Raw genomic sequence first — 16,572 nt, 5'->3', positions numbered from 1 at the left:
AAGCCCCTTAGATAGGAATTTGGGCAAGATAAAAAAATCAGAGTTTAGTCCCCAATCATGACGAGCCGCTGAGTTTTGGACAAGGCCTATTGTCATTGAAACAATAGCCTATATGTCTCTCAAAGTCAGTTTGGCCCCAAAAACCAGGAATAATTAAGGGAAAGTCAAGATGGGGGGTGGGTTAGCTCAGTTCACAGTCTCAATAATTCTTCTCACTGATACTGTCACAGTAGGTAGCTCCTGCGGCTTCAGCAGGACAGGAAAGCGCTTCCCACCCCCAACCAGGAATGTCAGGCGACCCCTCAGGTGATGGTCAGATGGTTGTTACACCGTTTCTCTAAAATAATAATTGGTAGTGACCAGTGCCAAGGAAAGGCAGTCTCCCAGTAGATAGAAAAAACCCGAAACGTGGTCAGCAGCTTCCCAGTAAGACCTCAGGAGTTGGGTGAGTGGCTCCAGCATGCGCATGAGGAGGTCAAATGGCTGGTTTAACTGGCGAATGACCTCCCACGAGCTTTCAGCTGGTAGGGGAAGAAGGCCCCAAGTGAGCACACGCAGAGCTCCAGCAAACACCCTGCACGCAGCCACTCCCAAGTGCTGGCAGACCACCGTGTTTGCAGATAGCCCACGCCAAGAGACGAATGCGGAGAAGGGGCGGAAGACGCAGAAGCCACCACATAAAACCCACGTCGAAGATCCAGCTGCTTACTTCATGTCTTAAGTTGCCCACTTTGCCCTCTTCCCAGTGCGGTTCCTTCCTTCCACTCCTGCTGCTCGCCTTGGTCTCTCCTTCTGCCTTATGCCCCTCAGTCGAATTCTTTCTTCTGAGGGGGCAAGAACTGAGGTTGCTGCAGAGCCACATGGATTTGCCACCACTAACATTTTCATGCCCTGTGACTCAGATACATTCCGCTGCTAACAACATAATTTTTCACAAGGTGGTTTTACATTTTCAAAACTGGACAGATGGGATTTGCCCCTATTAACGTAAGTTTTACCTAAAAATCTAAAAGACGATGAGCTATCATCTAATCTCAGATGGGGGCATAGATGAGAAAGTGGCAGAAGGTGAGCATTGTGGATGCTGGTAATGGGTATGGAGGGGTTATTGATTTTAGTCTGCATTTATTATTTTTCCCAAAACACAGGTACACAAACACCCAAAAATAGATGAGCTCCAAAGAAGGTGCTATGGTTACACTTTGTGTTCCCACCCAAATCTCGTCTTCACTTATAATCCTCGTTATGCTCATAACCCCCATATGTCACCCGAGAGACAAGGTGGAGGGAGCTGGGTCATGGGGTGCTTCCCCATACTGTTCTCCTCAGAGTGAGTTTTCTAGAGATCTGATGGTTTTAAGAGCGTTGAGTAGTTCATCATTCATTCTCCTTCCAGCCGCATTGTGGAAAAGGTGCCTGTTTCCCCTTCAACTTCTGCCGTGATGGTAAGTTTCCTGACACCTCCCCAGCCATGTGAGTCAATTAAATCTCTTTAATGTATGAACTACCCAGTCTCAAGCAGTTCTTTATACTAGTGTGAAAACAAACGAATATGAAGGTTAAACTCCCATCCTAGGCACATGTACTCTGCCAGAGTCAGGGCTGCTAGAGAGTACCTTGGGGCAGACACATGGCCGGCTATCTGGCTTGATCATCTGGAATCTGCATCCAGGTCGCCAGACCCCTCAGCCTGCAGAAGCGTCGACACTTCCTATGAAGAGCTCGCCGTCGCCCTTGCTAGGAGTCACAGCTGGGCCTCCCCAAATCGAACACCATCCCCGCCACCCTCCACCCAATCCCCAACAGGCCACTGCCAGGCCCAACCACATCCCAGGCCACTTAGACCAAACTGTGGCCGGGTCCCGGCAAGCCAGGGGTGGATGTGGATGGAGCCTGCTCTGAGACATCAAGGGCTGCCTAAACAAACTCCCTGCAAGGCTTTGTGATCTCCTATCAAAGGCCACATGTGACTGCGGAGTGGGGTGTGAAGGGTGGCCTGCCCCTCCACACCTGTGGGCATTTCTTGTTAGGTGGAACGAGAGACCTGAGAAAAGAAATGAGACACAGAGACAAAGTATACAGAAAAAGTGGGCCCAGGGGACCGGCGCTCAGCATACCGAGGACCCATGCCGGCACCGGTCTCTGAGTTCCTTAGTATTTATTGTTAATTATCTTTACCATCTTAAAGAAAAGGAAGTGGCAGGATAATAGGATCATTGTAGGAGAAAGTCAGCAGTAAGACATATGAATAAAGTTCTCTGTGACATGAATAAGTTTAAAGGGAAATGCTGTGCCTTGATATGCATATGCAAACATCTCCATAAACCTTTTAGGATCATTGCTCCAGCAAGTCCCACCTTTCGCCCTAAGGCGGTTTTCTCCTTTCTCAGTAAACAGAGCACACAATGGGGTTTTACACGGAGATGTTCCATTGCCCAGGAACGGGCAGGAGACAGATGCTTTTCTCTATCTCAACTGCCAACAACCGCCAAGAGGCCTTCTTTCCTCTTATACTAGTCCTCCTCAGCACAGACCCTTCACGGGTGTCAGGCTGGGGGACGATCGGGTCTTTCCCTTCCCACGAGGCCATATTTCAGACTATCACATGGGGAGAAACCTTGGACAATACCTAGCTTTCCTAGGCAGAGGTGCCTGTGACCTTCCGCAGTGTACGTGTCCCTGGGTACTTGAGATAAAGAGAATGGTGATGACTTTTAACCAGCAAGCTGCCTTCAGGCATTTGTTTAACAAAGCACATCCTGCACAGCCCAAAATCCTTTAAACCCTGAGTCACCATAGCACCTGTCTCTTGCAAGGACAAGGTTGGGGGTAGGGTCACAGATTAACAGCATCTCAAATACAGAACAAAATGGAGTCTCTTATATCTACTTCTTCTTTCTATATAGACACAGTAACAGTCTGATCTTTCTTTTCCCCACAGGGTGCGGCTTCAATTTCCTGTGGAAGGTGTTTTGTGGTTTAGGGAGGAAGACACTGCAGGGCACAAGAGGGAGGCAGGATTCTGAGGGGCAGGCATGGAAATTAAACCACCCTTTCCAAAGTCATCATTGAGAGTATGACGACAGTGAAGGAGGTCTGACCTAACCGACTCCGTCTGGCTCCTAACCTCCAAGCTGTCCTTGCTCATCCCTGGGCTTCGCCTAAACTAATCTGGGGAGAAGCGTTTATCCATGAAGGCTGACCAAGCCCCCTTCTTGCCTGGGGACTAGTTTGCCTTTGCAGGACTAACACATTAGCCGCAGGATTAGAAATGATGGTTTAGGAGTCACGCAGCTGGAGGATGGAAGATTCTGACCCCGCCAGCCCCCAAGTTGCTCCCGAGGATCACAGCACGACTGTAGAACCTAGGATCAGAGTCTGAGATACTTTACAGACCTGTGCACTCACTGGATCAGCGGCCACCACCCAGACCCACAATCTGGCTCCCCTGGTCCTGTGGCCCCTACCCAGGAACTGGGTTAGGGTTGGGAAGACAGCTTCGACCCCCCAAGGCTTCATCTCCAACCGGCCCGGTCAGCACTCCTGACTCACTGGCCGCCTCCCCACCAAATCATCCTTCAAAACGCGGATCCCCACGTTTTGGGGGAGACGGATTTGAGTAATAACAAAACTCGGGTCTCCCCTGCAGCCGGCTCTGCGCGAATTGCACCTTCCTTATTGCAAGTCCCCTGCCTCGATGCGACCAACGGGCTCTGTCCCGGAGCGCAAAGAGAACCCATTATGGGGTCACAGGACCGGGCTCCCAGGGTGATTCCCGGACCACCAAGTCCTCCCACAGGTCACTCCTGGATTCAGGCTGGAGCCCCTGCCCAGGGAGGGGCCCCGGAGACGCGGAAATCGGACCCCCCGCGGGTGAAGGGGAGGTGGGAGCCCCAGAGCGGGGCCGGAAGGCTCGGCCGGGGACGTGCCCGAGGGGGAGGAGAGGGACGCCCGTGCTCGTCAGGCGCTGCGGGTCTCGGGGTCCGCGTCCCGCGCACCCCCCGGGGTCCGGGCTGCGGGCGGAGCCTCCTCCGGGACCTGCACCTGCGCCGGCCGCCGCCAGGGGCGCCGCTGAGCTCCCGCCTCCGCCGCTTCTCCCTCCCCGCCCGGCGGGGCCGCGCGCCTCCCGCCCGGGCCCACCTCGGAGTTCGCCGCCTTTGGAACTCACGTCCGGGAGACCCCCGAGGGGAGAGGGCGCCTGGACCCCTGGGCCGAGAGCGCGGCTCCGGGTCTGGGGCGGGTGCGGGTGGGGAGGGGGAGTAGATCCAGACCTGGAGTCGGGGGCGGACGGCGGGGCGGGCGCGCGTGGCCACCCCAGCTCCCACCGCGGCTGCCCACGGGGCACCCCAGACGCCCACACCGGAGACCGAACCGGGGAAGGGAGCTGTAACCAGGTCGGGGCGGGGGAGTCTGTCCAGGGGTCAGACCCGGGTGGAGGGAACTTCCATGAGGGCAGCTCCTCTGCTCCTGTGCTGCCCCCACCGCGGGGGATCAGGGACGATGCCCGCCGGACTGGAGGCGGCAGTTGCCACGAAGCAGCACCTGGGTCACCCAGGACGGGCTACGAGGCCCGGGGCTCCTTCAGCTGCTGCCCTGGGCACAAAGCCCCCTCGCTCCCACAGGGCCTGAGCCGCCCACATGTGCAGGACTGGCTGCTCCAGACAGCTCGGTGCTCCCTCCACCCCGAGGAAGTAAAGCCAGGTCCCCAGCACCACAGAGCAGGGCCTAGGAGCAGCTGGGGAGCCGGTGCCACCTTGCCCTTTCTTTCCTAGCCCTGCTGGGGGCTCAAGCCCTTCCCTCTGTCCTCAGCCTACAGCCTGGATTGCTTACAGGCCAAGAGAGCATCCTTGGGCCCAGGGTGTCCCCGACTCAGCACTGACGTTCCCGAAAAGAGCCCACCTTGAGTCGGAGCTGAGACTTCCAGGACACAGGAACTCCTCCCAGGGTCCTGGATCCAGCTGCTGCCCACAGCAGGAAGCCAGAAACCAGAAGGCCTGAGCACTTGCCCGGTCCTCAAGAGCTGCAGAGGCCAGAAGGGGCAGTGCAGGGGCTGACCACACTGCTCGTGAAAGAAGGGGCCAGCTGGGCATCCTGGGTCGAGTAGGGGCTCAGAAAGCTGTGAAACCCCCGTCTCCTGCATCGGCTCTCCTTTACGTCCTAGATGAATAGTATTGAAGATATATGCCTAAAGTATTCCTAACACCAGGATTTGTTTATGTGTTTTCTTCCCCAAGAAAGCTATAAACAGCGAAAATTCTGCTGTAAGCTTCCTGTGTCCTCTCTCCCTCTTCCTTCCCCCTCCCCTAAAACTAAAAGAAATGTTAAAAACCCCTTTTTCTGTGACCAGCAGACCTTATCTATGCTCCCAATCCCAATTCCTTGTGAACATACTTTGTAAAGTCCTGTGAGATCCTGTCTCCTTTGCTATGCCGCTGCAAGGTCATAAAATAGATAAAATTAGATAAAACGTAAGTTGCAATGCCGGTTTTCCTCAAAATCTAAGACACGTCACAAAATAATTTACTGCCTTTGTTTCTTGCTCTGGTAATATTTTCCCGCCGCATGTATTTCCCGCCTTAAAGAGTTTAAGAGGCAATCACCCAAAACCAGCAGTGGCTACCCGCTTGGGACCCCTTCCACGCCGTGGAATCTTTGTACTGTCATTCTGCTCAATAAAGCCTACAGTTTCTTCTTCTCTTGGTCCGTGTCTCCATCACTTGTCGCAGGCAGCCGACACACCAATTCTTTGGTGGCGTGGCTAAGGCAAGAACCTTTGGCGTTACATTTAATCTTAGAACCAGCAGGACCCCTCCCCAGGTGAAGTCGCAGCAGCACCAGAAACATGTATACTTTATTGAATGCCATTGTAGAAAAGTGTGTGAGGATAAAGGGCTGATACAGGACTCAGCTCTGGGGGCAGGACCAGGAATGGAAGGTGGAGCACGTGGGACACAGGTTATGGGCAGAGCTCCTGGCCTGAATGATGTCTCCTGATCTATCGATGGGCTTGGTAGATCAATACCGGGATGACAATGAGCGGAATGGTCATGAGGATGCCCAAAATCAGGGCCCAGATGTTCAGGCACTTGGCGGTGGAGGCATAGGCCTGGGCCCCAGTCAGGTCGCCAACCATCTTCCTGTCCCTAGACTGGAGGAGAAGAGATGGTGAGGGGAGCAGGATCCCTCCGCTGAGAGCCATGTGCTGTGGCTCCCACTACCCCCGGCTCCTCCCCACTCTGAGATCAGGGACCACCCTCTCCCCTTCCTCACTCAGGCTCAGACTCCCCAGGGGCCTCGGGGCTCATCCTCCTTCTGCCTGGGCCCCAGCACAGGCTGTTCTCCCCACCACGGGGTGAAGTCGCCTGTGAGTTCCCTTCTCACTTTCTGGGAGAGCCTGGGTGCCAGTCTGGAAGGTGAGGGTGTAATTTCTGGTATTGGGCTGTAGGGAGAATTGCTCTGGGCTAGTGGATCGCTGGGGACAAACTCTGAGCCAGCCAGCCTCCTGGAGCCTCCTCCTAGACCTGCACTGGGCGGATTCCCCAAGCCACACACACACAGATCACACAGACAAAGCTACTGACAGCTACTGGGCACACACGGGACAGAGGTGCACACAAACTCACACAGGGACACACGAGTCCCCACCCCAGGCAGCTTCTGGGCAGGTGGAGTTCCAGGCTCACCGGGACCCTCTGAGCGTTCCCTGGGGCCATACGCACCTTCACGGAGTAGGCAAATGCTATGAAGCCCAGGCAGCAGGTGTTCATGAAGAGGGTGTTGAACAGGGACCAGACAACATGGTCGGGCACGGAGGTCTCGCTGCGGATGTGGATCACGGTGGACATCGGGGGAGCAGGGTTGTGGGGCGCCCCCAGCACAGCTACCTCATGCTCTTCCTTGAGCATCTCATAGCTGGGGGGCTGGCCGCTGTTGACAGGAGGGAAGACGGTTTGGACCGTGTGGTTCATGGTGTCCTGCGAAGGCCAGTAGTGGTCGGGTTAGTGGGATGGTTCTCAGTGGGCCCTCCCTTTCCCCAGTAGTTTCGATTTCTCAGCAGTTTCCTCTTCCTGGCATTTGTCAAATGCAGAGTTGGCCGGGGCCAGATGAGGGCGGAACAAATTCCTGAGGATCAAATTACTTTAGGACGGGGAGGAAGGAGGGGCTGAGGGCTGAGGGGCTTCCTCTCTAGAGCCCAAGTGAGCACATTTCTCATCTTGTTAGGGGTGTGGGGGTCCTGGAGACTTCCCCTACGTTGGGAGTCTCCACACCGCAGGCCAGCAGCTGCAGGACCTCACTGTCCCGGTTCAGGGCTCCTGCCAGGCCTGTGCTGGTGCCTCCACACGCCAGGTCCCACAGCAGTTCCCCCAAAGCCCTCGCCTCACTTGTCACAGGCCTCATCTGCTGAAATGCCTTGTCCTTTCCTGGGGTTGCAGTCCTGCTCCGTGCGGGTGTGGGGGCTAAAGGTCCCCGTGTCTCCTGGTGCAGGTCAGAGGCCTGGCGGCCAGTGCTGCCTGTCCCAAAGGAGCCCTCCAGGCCCAGGAACGGGGACTCTGGGGAGCACTGACGGAAGAGGGGGCTGTGGGATGCCAGTGGCAGAGGCCTGGATGGTGGAGTTAGGAGCCATGGCCCTTTACCCTGGAGGCCCACCTGGGTGAAGGCTCCCATACCCGCTCCACGCGGCCCAGCGGCACCCACGCTGCCCAGAGCTCTGGGTGTCTGGTCCCTGGGGCGCCCTCCAGATCTCCAGGTTCTGATCATCTCTGCCTCTTCCCTGGGTCCTCACACGGGTGCCAGCTGCTTCCTGCAGTTGCCGCCTGTTTTTCTCATGAACCGGTTTGTGCCTCTGAGCAGCTCCTGAGGTTACGTCCTCCCTGTGGAAACACCTTGTGTGGCCGCTGGGTTTCTTCCTGGACCCTCCTTGGCAGAGGCTACTGCGGCAAACTGAGCTGATGCTGTGCGCTTGGCCGGTCAGAGGGGGCAGTGTGGGCAGGGCTGGCAGGGGAGGGGTCACAGGGGCAGGAGCGTGGCCTGCAGGCCTGTGTGCAGCGCGACCTGTTTAATTCCTGATGTGCCACATGGGCCCATTTTCCTGGGCTTATTTGCCCACCAGGCTGCAGACTCCCCAGAGGACATCGCTGCAGGTGGAACTTACAGAGATGGGCGGCTGCTCACCCTGCTGTAGCCTTTCACCGCAGCGGGTGGTCAGGTCCACATCAGTGACCTCCGGAGCTCACATGACAGTAGCGTGCAGCCGTGTAATTGCAGAGTGATGTGTTTGAGTAATGATGACTTTGGCTCTATAGGATAAATTTTATTGATAATTTGTAAGATTTAAAAGATTTAACTTTAACAACGACTGTGTCTACTGTCGAATCACAGTGCTTCTCGACGTTAAACACCCTTGCTACTGGATGTTTTCCAGGCCACGCAGAAAGGATTGTGTGATTGGTAGTGGGTGTCCAGGCTCTTGGCGTTTTGAACAAAGAATTGTACAGAATGCACAAAAGCAAGGAAAGAATGAAGCAACAAAAGCAGAGATTTTTTTCAAAATGAAATTATTTTTGGAAATAAAAAATGATTTTTTAAAATGAAAATGAAATCGTTGCAGAAAGCCACCAATCAGAGGCTAAAGTGAAGTTACAAAGTTGCACTTCTATGGAAAGACTTGTCCTCCTATCAGAAGCTTCAATTAAGTTACAAGGGTACAGTCCTATGCAAATTCTGATTGATTAGAAAAAGCCAATCAGAGGTACTTTCAATTTCCCATCTGCCATGCAGAAGTGGGGGTTTGCAAAGGGAGTAAGACTTCCTAATTCCAGGAAGAAAGTGTGAAATGGCCTCCAGACCCTATTCTCCTGCCTCAATTGTATCCCGAAAGTAAAGTGTTTTTTCTTTTTGAAATGGTGTCTCGCTATGGTGCCGAGGCCGGAGTGCAGTGGAACAATCTCTGCTCATTGCAGCCTCTGCCTCCTGCGTTCCAGTGATCTCCTGCCTCAGCCTCCTGGGGTAGCTGGAATTACAGGTAATCTGCCACCCTGCCCATCTAATTTTTGCACTTCTAGTAGAGACGAGGTTTCACCATGTTGGCCAGGCTGGTCTTGAACTCCCGACCTCAGGTGATCTGCCAGCCTCGGCCTCCCAAAGTGCTAGGATTATAGGTGTGAGCCACCACTGCCGGCCCTGAAAGTAAGATACTAATGTCTTATATTAATGCCCACTTGCAGGAGTCCGTCGTCAGGCCTGGGTCCCTAAGTCCTCTTCCTTCTGCTGGCTGGGGTGAGTGCAAAGGACTTAGGCACGTCCAGGCCTCCACACGCCTTCTATCCTGGGCTGTGTCTCCCCCACACACAGGATGTCCTGGGATTTGTGTCTGGCTGTGCTGTGGGGACACCTTCCCTCTTCATGGTCTGAAGCCCCCAACTGGACGGGAGTGCTGACTGAAAACCAAAAATAAAAATCTAAGCCCCCTTGCCCCCACCACTGAATGGAGCTCCCTTGGCCAAGGGAGTCCCAAACAAACCTGAAAAACTGAATTCACAGCCTCGAAGGGAAGGCAGGTTGGACAGGCCTACTGATATCCCCTCCCTGTGGAGTTTAGGTACAACCGACCAGCAGTAACACTGAGATAAAGCTCATAGTACTGACAAAACAGACTCTTCGAGGCAATAAGGTACCAAATTCCAACATGACTGTGGTACAGCGTCACATTACAGTGTAGACCCTAAATATCTGAGAAAGTTCTCCGTCAATTTAAGAGCAAGGTTAAGGATGCATGGGTGGCAGAGCCTCAGGAGGCCCTGACAGGGTGCCCAAGGTGGTCGGGGCACAGCTGGTTTTATAGGAAGACGTGGACATCAATATATGTGCGACGTACATTAGTTCCGTCTGGAAAGACGGGACAACTAGAAGTGGGGAGGGGGCTTCCAGATCACAGGTCGAGAAGAGACAAAGGATCCCATTCGTCTGAGTTTCAGATGAGCTTTTCCAAAGGAAGCGATCAGATATGCATTATCTCAGCCGGAAGGGTAACTTTGAGTTCTATTTGTCTTTTGCCCGCAAGGAATTTCCCTGTGGACAAATTGAGGCAGGTATGTAGCTTTTTTGTTTCGGCAGTCGCCGTTTTTAGGAACAGAATGGGCAGCAGCTTTGCCCTAAGCAGTTCCCAGCGTGACGTCTCCTTTTGGTTCAGTGATTTTGGGATCCCAATATTTATTTTCCTTTCACAACAAATAGCAGGCTCTGAAGGAAAGAAAAATTATTTACCCCCAAAATAAACTTATTTTTATTTTTATTTATTTATTTATTTTTTTTGAGACGGAGTCTCGCTCTGTCGCCCAGGCTGGAGTGCAGTGGCCGGATCTCAGCTCACTGCAAGCTCCGCCTCCTGGGTTCACGCCATTCTCCTGCCTCAGCCTCCCAAGCAGCTGGGACTACAGGCGCCCGCCACCTCGCCCGGCTAATTTTTTGTATTTTTTAGTAGAGACGGGGTTTCACCGTGTTAGGCAGCATGGTCTCGATCTCCTGACCTCGTGATCCGCCCATCTCGGCCTCCCAAAGTGCTGGGATTACAGGCTTGAGCCACCGCGCCCGGCCCACTTATTTTTATTTTTGAGACGGGGCCTTGCTATGTTGCTGAAGGGGTGGCCTGCCCCTCCACACCTGTGGGTGTTTCTCGTTAGGTGGAACGAGAGACTTGAGAAAAGAAATAAGACACAGAGACAAAGTATAGAGAAAAGCGGGGGCCCAGGGGACCGGCGCTCAGCTTACAGAGGACCCACGCCGGCACCGGCCTCTGAGTTCCCTTAGTATTTATAGATAATTATCTTTACCATCTTAAAGATAAGGGAGTGGCAGGACAATAGGATCATTTTTAGGGAGGAAATCAGCAGTAAGACATAAGAACAAGGATCTCTGTGACATGAATAAGTTTAAAGGAAAATCCCGTGCCTTGAGATAAACCTTTTAGCAACGTTGTTTCATCCTATCACATGGGGATAAACCTTGGACAATACCTAGCTTTTCTAGGAACAAAGTCACACCCTGCACGCCCAAAATCCATTAAACCTTGAGTTACCACAGCACATGTCTCTTGCAAGGACAAGGTTGGGGGTAGGGTCACAGATTAACAGCATCTCAAATACAGAACAAAATGGAGTCTCTTATGTCTACTTCTTTCTATATAGACACAGTAACAGGCTGATCTCTTTCTTTTCCCCACATGTTGCCCAGACTGGTCTCCAGCTCCTGTGCTCAAGAGATCCTTCTGCCTCATCCTCCCAAAGTGCTGGTGTGAGCCACCATGCCCAGCCTCAAAATAGATTTCTTTGGCATATTTTGAAACGGCCTTGCACAACTGTCTCTTATTAGGGAAATCTGCATTCTGTAGAGAATCTCCTTCCCTTTCTAGGTCTTTTCCTAACAGAACAGACATTTAACTAACAGCCCTTTTTAAGGGTGGAAAAGAGATATTTATCATCCTTCTCTCCAGCCTGCTGCCTGGAGGCTCATCTGCGCAACATGCACGTCGCCTTCCACAGCCCCTGTTATCTAAACTCAAGAATTTCTTTCGACTAACCAACTCTTTAGGCAAAGCTGAACTTTTTTTTTTTTTTTAGAAACTGATGTTTATTTTCTATCAACCATTTTTCCATGTTGCTTAAGAGCCCGTGCAAGAACAGCTTAAGACCATTCAGTGGTTGCTCCTACCCATTCAGTGGCCTGAGCAGTGGGAGCTGCAGACCAGTCTTCCGTGGCAGGCTGAGCACTCCAGTCTTCAGTAGGGAACTGCTGAATAGGCACAGAGGGCACCTGCACACCTTCAGACCAGTCTGCAACCTCAGGCTGAGTAGCAGTGAACTCAGGAGCTGGAGCAGTCCATTCACCCTGAAATTCCTCCTTGGTCACTGCCTTTTCAGCAGCAGCCTGCTCTTCTTTTTCAATCTCTTCAGGATTTCTGTAGAAGTAGAGATCAGGCATGACCTCCCACGGGTGTTCACGGGAAATGGTGCCACGCATGCGCAGAACTTCCCGAGCCAGCATCCACCACATCAAACCCACTGAGTGAGCTCCCTTGTTGTTGCATGGGATGGCAATGTCCACATAGCGCAGAGGAGAATCTGTGTTACACAGAGCAATGGTAGGTAGGTTAACATAAGATGCCTCCGTGAGAGGCTGGTGGTCAGCCCTGGGGTCAGTAACCACAAGAAGCCGTGGCTCCCGGAAGGCTGCCTGGATCTGGTTAGTGAAGGTTCCAGGAGTGAAGCGGCCAGCAATTGGAGTGGCTCCAGTGGCAGCAGCAAACTTCAGCATGGCCCTCTGGCCAGTATTCCTGGAGGATATAACACTGACATCAGCAGGGTTTTCAATGGCAACAATGGCACGAGCCGCCAGCAGAAGCTTCTCCCAGGTCCTCTTCAGATTTATGATGTAGATGCCATCACTTTTCCTTTTATAGATGTACTGTTCCATCTGGAAGTCAAGATTGGTGCCACCTAAGTGGGTTCCTGCTGCAAGGAACTTAAGGACATCCTCCTCCTTCATTTGCAGGACATCAAGGGCTCCGGACATTGTGAAAGTTTCCCTTTAAGTTACGACGGGAATCCAGAACAACGCCGTATGGACCCCTTTGTAGGTAGCGCGGAAAGCTTTTTTTTTTTTTTTCTTGAGACAGAATCTCGCTCTGTCGCCCAGGCTGGAGTGAGTGGCGCCATCTCGGCTCACTGCAAGCTCCGCCTCCCGGGTTCCCGCCATTCTCCTGCCTCAGCCTCCGGAGTAGCTGGGACCACAGGCGCCGCCGCCACACCGGCTAATTTTTGTATTTTTAGTGGAGACGGGGTTTCACCATATTAGCCAGGATGGTCTCGATCTCCTGACCTCGTGGTCCGCCCGTCTCGGCCTCCCAAAGTGCTGGGATTCCAGGTGTGAGCCACCCAGCCTGGACCCAAAGCTGAACTCTCTAAGCCAACTGCCAATCAGAAAATCTTTAAATCCACAAGACGAGACGGAATAATACGGAGCGGTCGCAGGAGAACAGAACGTTCTAAGCAGCAGCCTCACGTGACTAGCAAAGGAAACTGCTGAAGTTGCTGCAGAAGCGAGGGGCCGACGAGACTTTGAGAAGCAGCTGGCGAAGACAGACGGAGCCGCCGTGACCTGGGCGCCCCCAGGACCTCCTCCCGTAACACCCTCAGCCCGCGCCCGGGGCCGCGCAGTTCCAGGAGCGCAGACTCGCCGCGGACTTGGCGGGCGCTCGGCCAAGATGGCGGCCTCCGTGCGGCGCGTTGCGGCGGCCACGGGTCTGGGGCCAGGGCGGCCTTGCGCTGGGCGCGCCCTGCACACCTCCGCCGTCCGCGACGAGAACCGGCGGCCCGAGTCCGCGGAGGCCGGGGGACAAGCCGGCGACCTAGGAGGACGCACACGCGCCGCACTTCGTCGCCCGCCTGAGGGCCGGAGGTCGCTCGCACGCGGAGCCCGGACGGGAGGGCCGTGCGGCGGAGCGAACCGTGGAGGGCGTTTCCGTGGCGCATTCATGTCGGGGCCTTCCCGGGCGCCCGGCTGACCAGCGGGTGGTGCCGCTCCGGGCGAGCCGTTGGGAGAGCTGCGCCCCGGTCCTGAGGCACTTGCCTGCCCGCACGTTCTGCTTCCTCGTGGGCCACAGGGAAACTTCGCTGTCCCACTTGCCACGTGTCCTCTGCCCTCCACGTCCAAACAGCGCCGTCGGAGGCTGTGTACGGGCCTCTCGGACCATCCCCTTCTGCATCGAGCTGTAGCCTGCGGGGAAGGGAACCGCGTCCCCTCCACAGGACAGGCGAGGCCTCTCAGCTGCTATCGATAAAGACCGTCTAGGCTGCCCTGAAGAAAAAACGGGAGGCACCTCAGTTCTGAGAAATCGTCACCTTCCTGCAAGAATCTTCATGAAACCCCCCTCCGTGAAAGAAACCCCGAAAGATGGAAACTCCACCCAAACCCCTGCAAGTGACTCTGGAGTCTCCGCCCACACGGTCCTTTCTTGAGTGTGTACTTTTCACTTTTCTTTTCTTTCTTTCTTTTTTTTTGAGACGGAGTCTGTCTCTGTCGCCCAGGCTGGAGTGCAGTGGCGCGATCTCGGCTCACCGCATCCTCCGCCTCCGGGGTTCCAGCGATTCTCCTGCCTCAGCCTCCCGAGTAGCTGGGATCATCATCGCCCGCCACCACGCCCGGCTAATTTTTGGGTTTTTAGTAGAGACGGGATTTTGCCATGTTGGCCGGGCTGGTGTCGAACTCCTGACCTCAGGTGATCCGCCCGCCTCGGCCTCCCAAAGTGCTGGGATTACAGGCACGAGCCACCGCGCCTGGCCTTCACTTTTCAATGAATCTCCCTGCTTTCACTATTTTCTGACTCATCCTTGAATTTCCTTCTTGTGCCAAGAGCCTGGACACCCGTGGGGGTTCAGGTCCCACTGGCAATTGGGAACCTCCCCAAGCCCACTGGTATCACTATGACCCGTGACCACACCCCTTTGAGATGTCCTGCCTTTCCTGGCAGAAGCAATGTACACCTTACCTGTGAGAACTAAACTCTGACTTTTTTTATCATTCCCAAATTCCTATCAGAGGGGCCTGGGGAGTCATGCCCTACGAATGGTAACTTCTCATCATATGAGTTTTTGTTTTTGTTTGTTTTGTTTTGTTTTTGTATTTTTAGTAGAGACAGGTTTCACCACGTTGGCCAGGCTGGTCTTGAACTCTTGACCTCAGGTGATCTGCCCGCCTCGGCCTCCCAAAGTGCTGGGATTACAGGCATGAGCCACCACGCCCGGCCAACCAGATGAGTTTTATTTAACCCTATATATCGTGACTTACTTTCCAACCTGACTCTGGCATAACGTTATGAAACAAGGGCTGGGCACGGTGGCTCACGCCTGTAATACCAGTGCTTTGGGAGACTGAGGCGGGCGGATCACCTGAGGTCAGGAGTTCGAGACCAGCTTCAACATGGAGAAACTCCGTCTCTACTAAAAATGCAAAATTAGCCGGGCGTGGTGGTGCATCCCTGTAATCCCAGCTACTCGGGAGGCTGAGGCAGGAGAATTGCTTGAACTTGGGAGGCGGAGGTTGCGGTGAGCTGAGATTGCGCCATTGCACTCCAGCCTGGGCAACATGAGCGAGACTCAGTCTCAAAAAAAAAAAAAAAAAGAAGAAGGAAGAAAATCAAAATTCCCCCAAAACAAGTTTCTTTGCCAAGTTTTAAAATGGCCCTGCAAAGCTGTTCCTTGTTGGGGGAAAATCTGCATCTATAAAGAATCTCAATTAACATAGCTAGGTGTTTTTCTTCCAGACCCTCCCAATCCTGAAGCGATTAAGAGCTGAATAGGAAACATTTGTCACCTACTATCTCTAAGGGCTGCCACTGAAAGACTTCAAGATAACTTTGGTCTCCACATCTTTATTTTTTATTTATTTTTTGAGACAGAGTCTTTCGCTCTGTCACCCAGGCTGGGGTGCAGTGGCACGACCTCAGCTCACCGCCACCTCCGCCTCCCGGTTTCAAATGATTCTCCTGCCTCAGCCTCCTGAGTAGCTGGGATCACAGGCGTCATCATAAGGGAGGAGACCACCCCTCATATCGACTTATGCCCAATTTCTGCCTCCAAAGAAAGAAGTAGAAACTAAAAGGCAGAAATGAAATCCACAGGCAGACAGCCCGGTGCCGCACCCTGGGCCTGGTAGTTAAAGGTCGACCCTGACCTAACTGGTTCTCTTTTCTATAGATTACAGACATTGTATAGAAATGCGCTGTGAAAATCCCTGTCTTGTTTTGTTCCGATCTAATTACCCGTGCATGCAGCCCCCAGTCACATACCCCCTGCTTACTCAATCACGACCCTCTCACGCACACCCCCTTAAAGTTGTGAGCCCTTAAAAAGGGACAGGAATTGCTCACTCGGGGGTGGGGCTCGGCTCTTGAGACAGAAGTCTTGCGGATGCCCCGGCCAAATAAACCCCTTCCTTCTTTAACTTGGTGTCTGAGGAGTTTTGTCTGCCGCTCGTCCTGCTACAATCACGCCCGGCTAATTTTGTATTTTTAGTAGAGATGGGGCTTCTCCATGTTGATCAGGCTGGTCTTGAACTCCTGACCTTGTGATCTGCCCGCCTCAGCTTCCCATAGTGCTGGGATTACATGCCCAGCCACAATCTTGATTTTAATCTGAACACTCCTTTTCTACCAATCCTAGGTCTTTAGACAAACTCAACCAATTGTCAGAAAATGTTTAAATTCACCTATAGCCTGGAACACTGCCGCCTCCCCCGCCCGCCCCCCCACAGGCTTTGTGTTGTCCTGCCTTTCTGGACCAAACCAATGTATTTCTTAAATGGACTTGATTGATGCCTCATGTCTCCCTAAAATGTATAAAACCAAGCTGCGCCCCGACCACCTTGGGCCTATGTTCTCAGGACCTCCTGAGGGCCACATCACGGGCCATGGCCACTCATATATAGCTCAGAATAAATCTCTTCAAATATTTCACAGATTTGGACTCTTTTCGTTGACACTTGCATTGATCTATGTCTTTGCCTGTAACTTCTGTCTCC

At 53.4% G+C, this 16,572-nt stretch overlaps 1 protein-coding gene and 2 pseudogenes across 2 annotated transcripts; all 3 read right to left on the bottom strand.

Moving 5' to 3' along the window:
• Positions 1–4,533: 4,533 nt before the first annotated feature.
• LOC114672155 (uncharacterized) lies at positions 4,534–5,865 on the bottom strand (annotated as a pseudogene).
• On the bottom strand, positions 5,834–7,002 carry LOC114672189 (interferon-induced transmembrane protein 3). Its single transcript, XM_028832948.2, has 2 exons — positions 6,720–7,002; positions 5,834–6,148 (listed from the first exon to the last, which is right to left on the bottom strand). Exons 1-2 carry the CDS (start codon positions 6,966–6,968, stop codon positions 5,996–5,998), a joined length of 402 nt encoding a protein of 133 aa, XP_028688781.1. The 5' UTR covers positions 6,969–7,002; the 3' UTR covers positions 5,834–5,995.
• Positions 7,003–11,598: 4,596 nt separating this feature from the next.
• On the bottom strand, positions 11,599–12,644 carry LOC720748 (small ribosomal subunit protein uS2 pseudogene; annotated as a pseudogene). The gene has a single exon (XR_013403345.1). The product of XR_013403345.1 is annotated as a small ribosomal subunit protein uS2 pseudogene (transcript).
• Positions 12,645–16,572: the final 3,928 nt, after the last annotated feature.

The sequence above is a fragment of the Macaca mulatta genome, chromosome 14 (assembly GCF_049350105.2).
Source record: "Macaca mulatta isolate MMU2019108-1 chromosome 14, T2T-MMU8v2.0, whole genome shotgun sequence".
NCBI lineage: Eukaryota > Metazoa > Chordata > Mammalia > Primates > Cercopithecidae > Macaca > Macaca mulatta.
The sequence above is the reverse complement of the archived record's forward strand: the minus strand, read 5'-3'. Positions and strand labels throughout refer to the sequence as shown.

What these genes read in the sequence shown, in the direction of transcription:
- LOC114672189 (XM_028832948.2), bottom strand. Translation starts at nt 6,968, where the DNA reads ATGAACCACACGGTCCAAACCGTCTTCCCTCCTGTCAACAGCGGCCAG. An exon ending in CATTTGCCTACTCCGTGAAG is followed by an intron (nt 6,149 to 6,719) that starts GTGCGTATGGCC and finishes CTTCTCCTCCAG; the next exon opens with TCTAGGGACAGGAAGATGGT.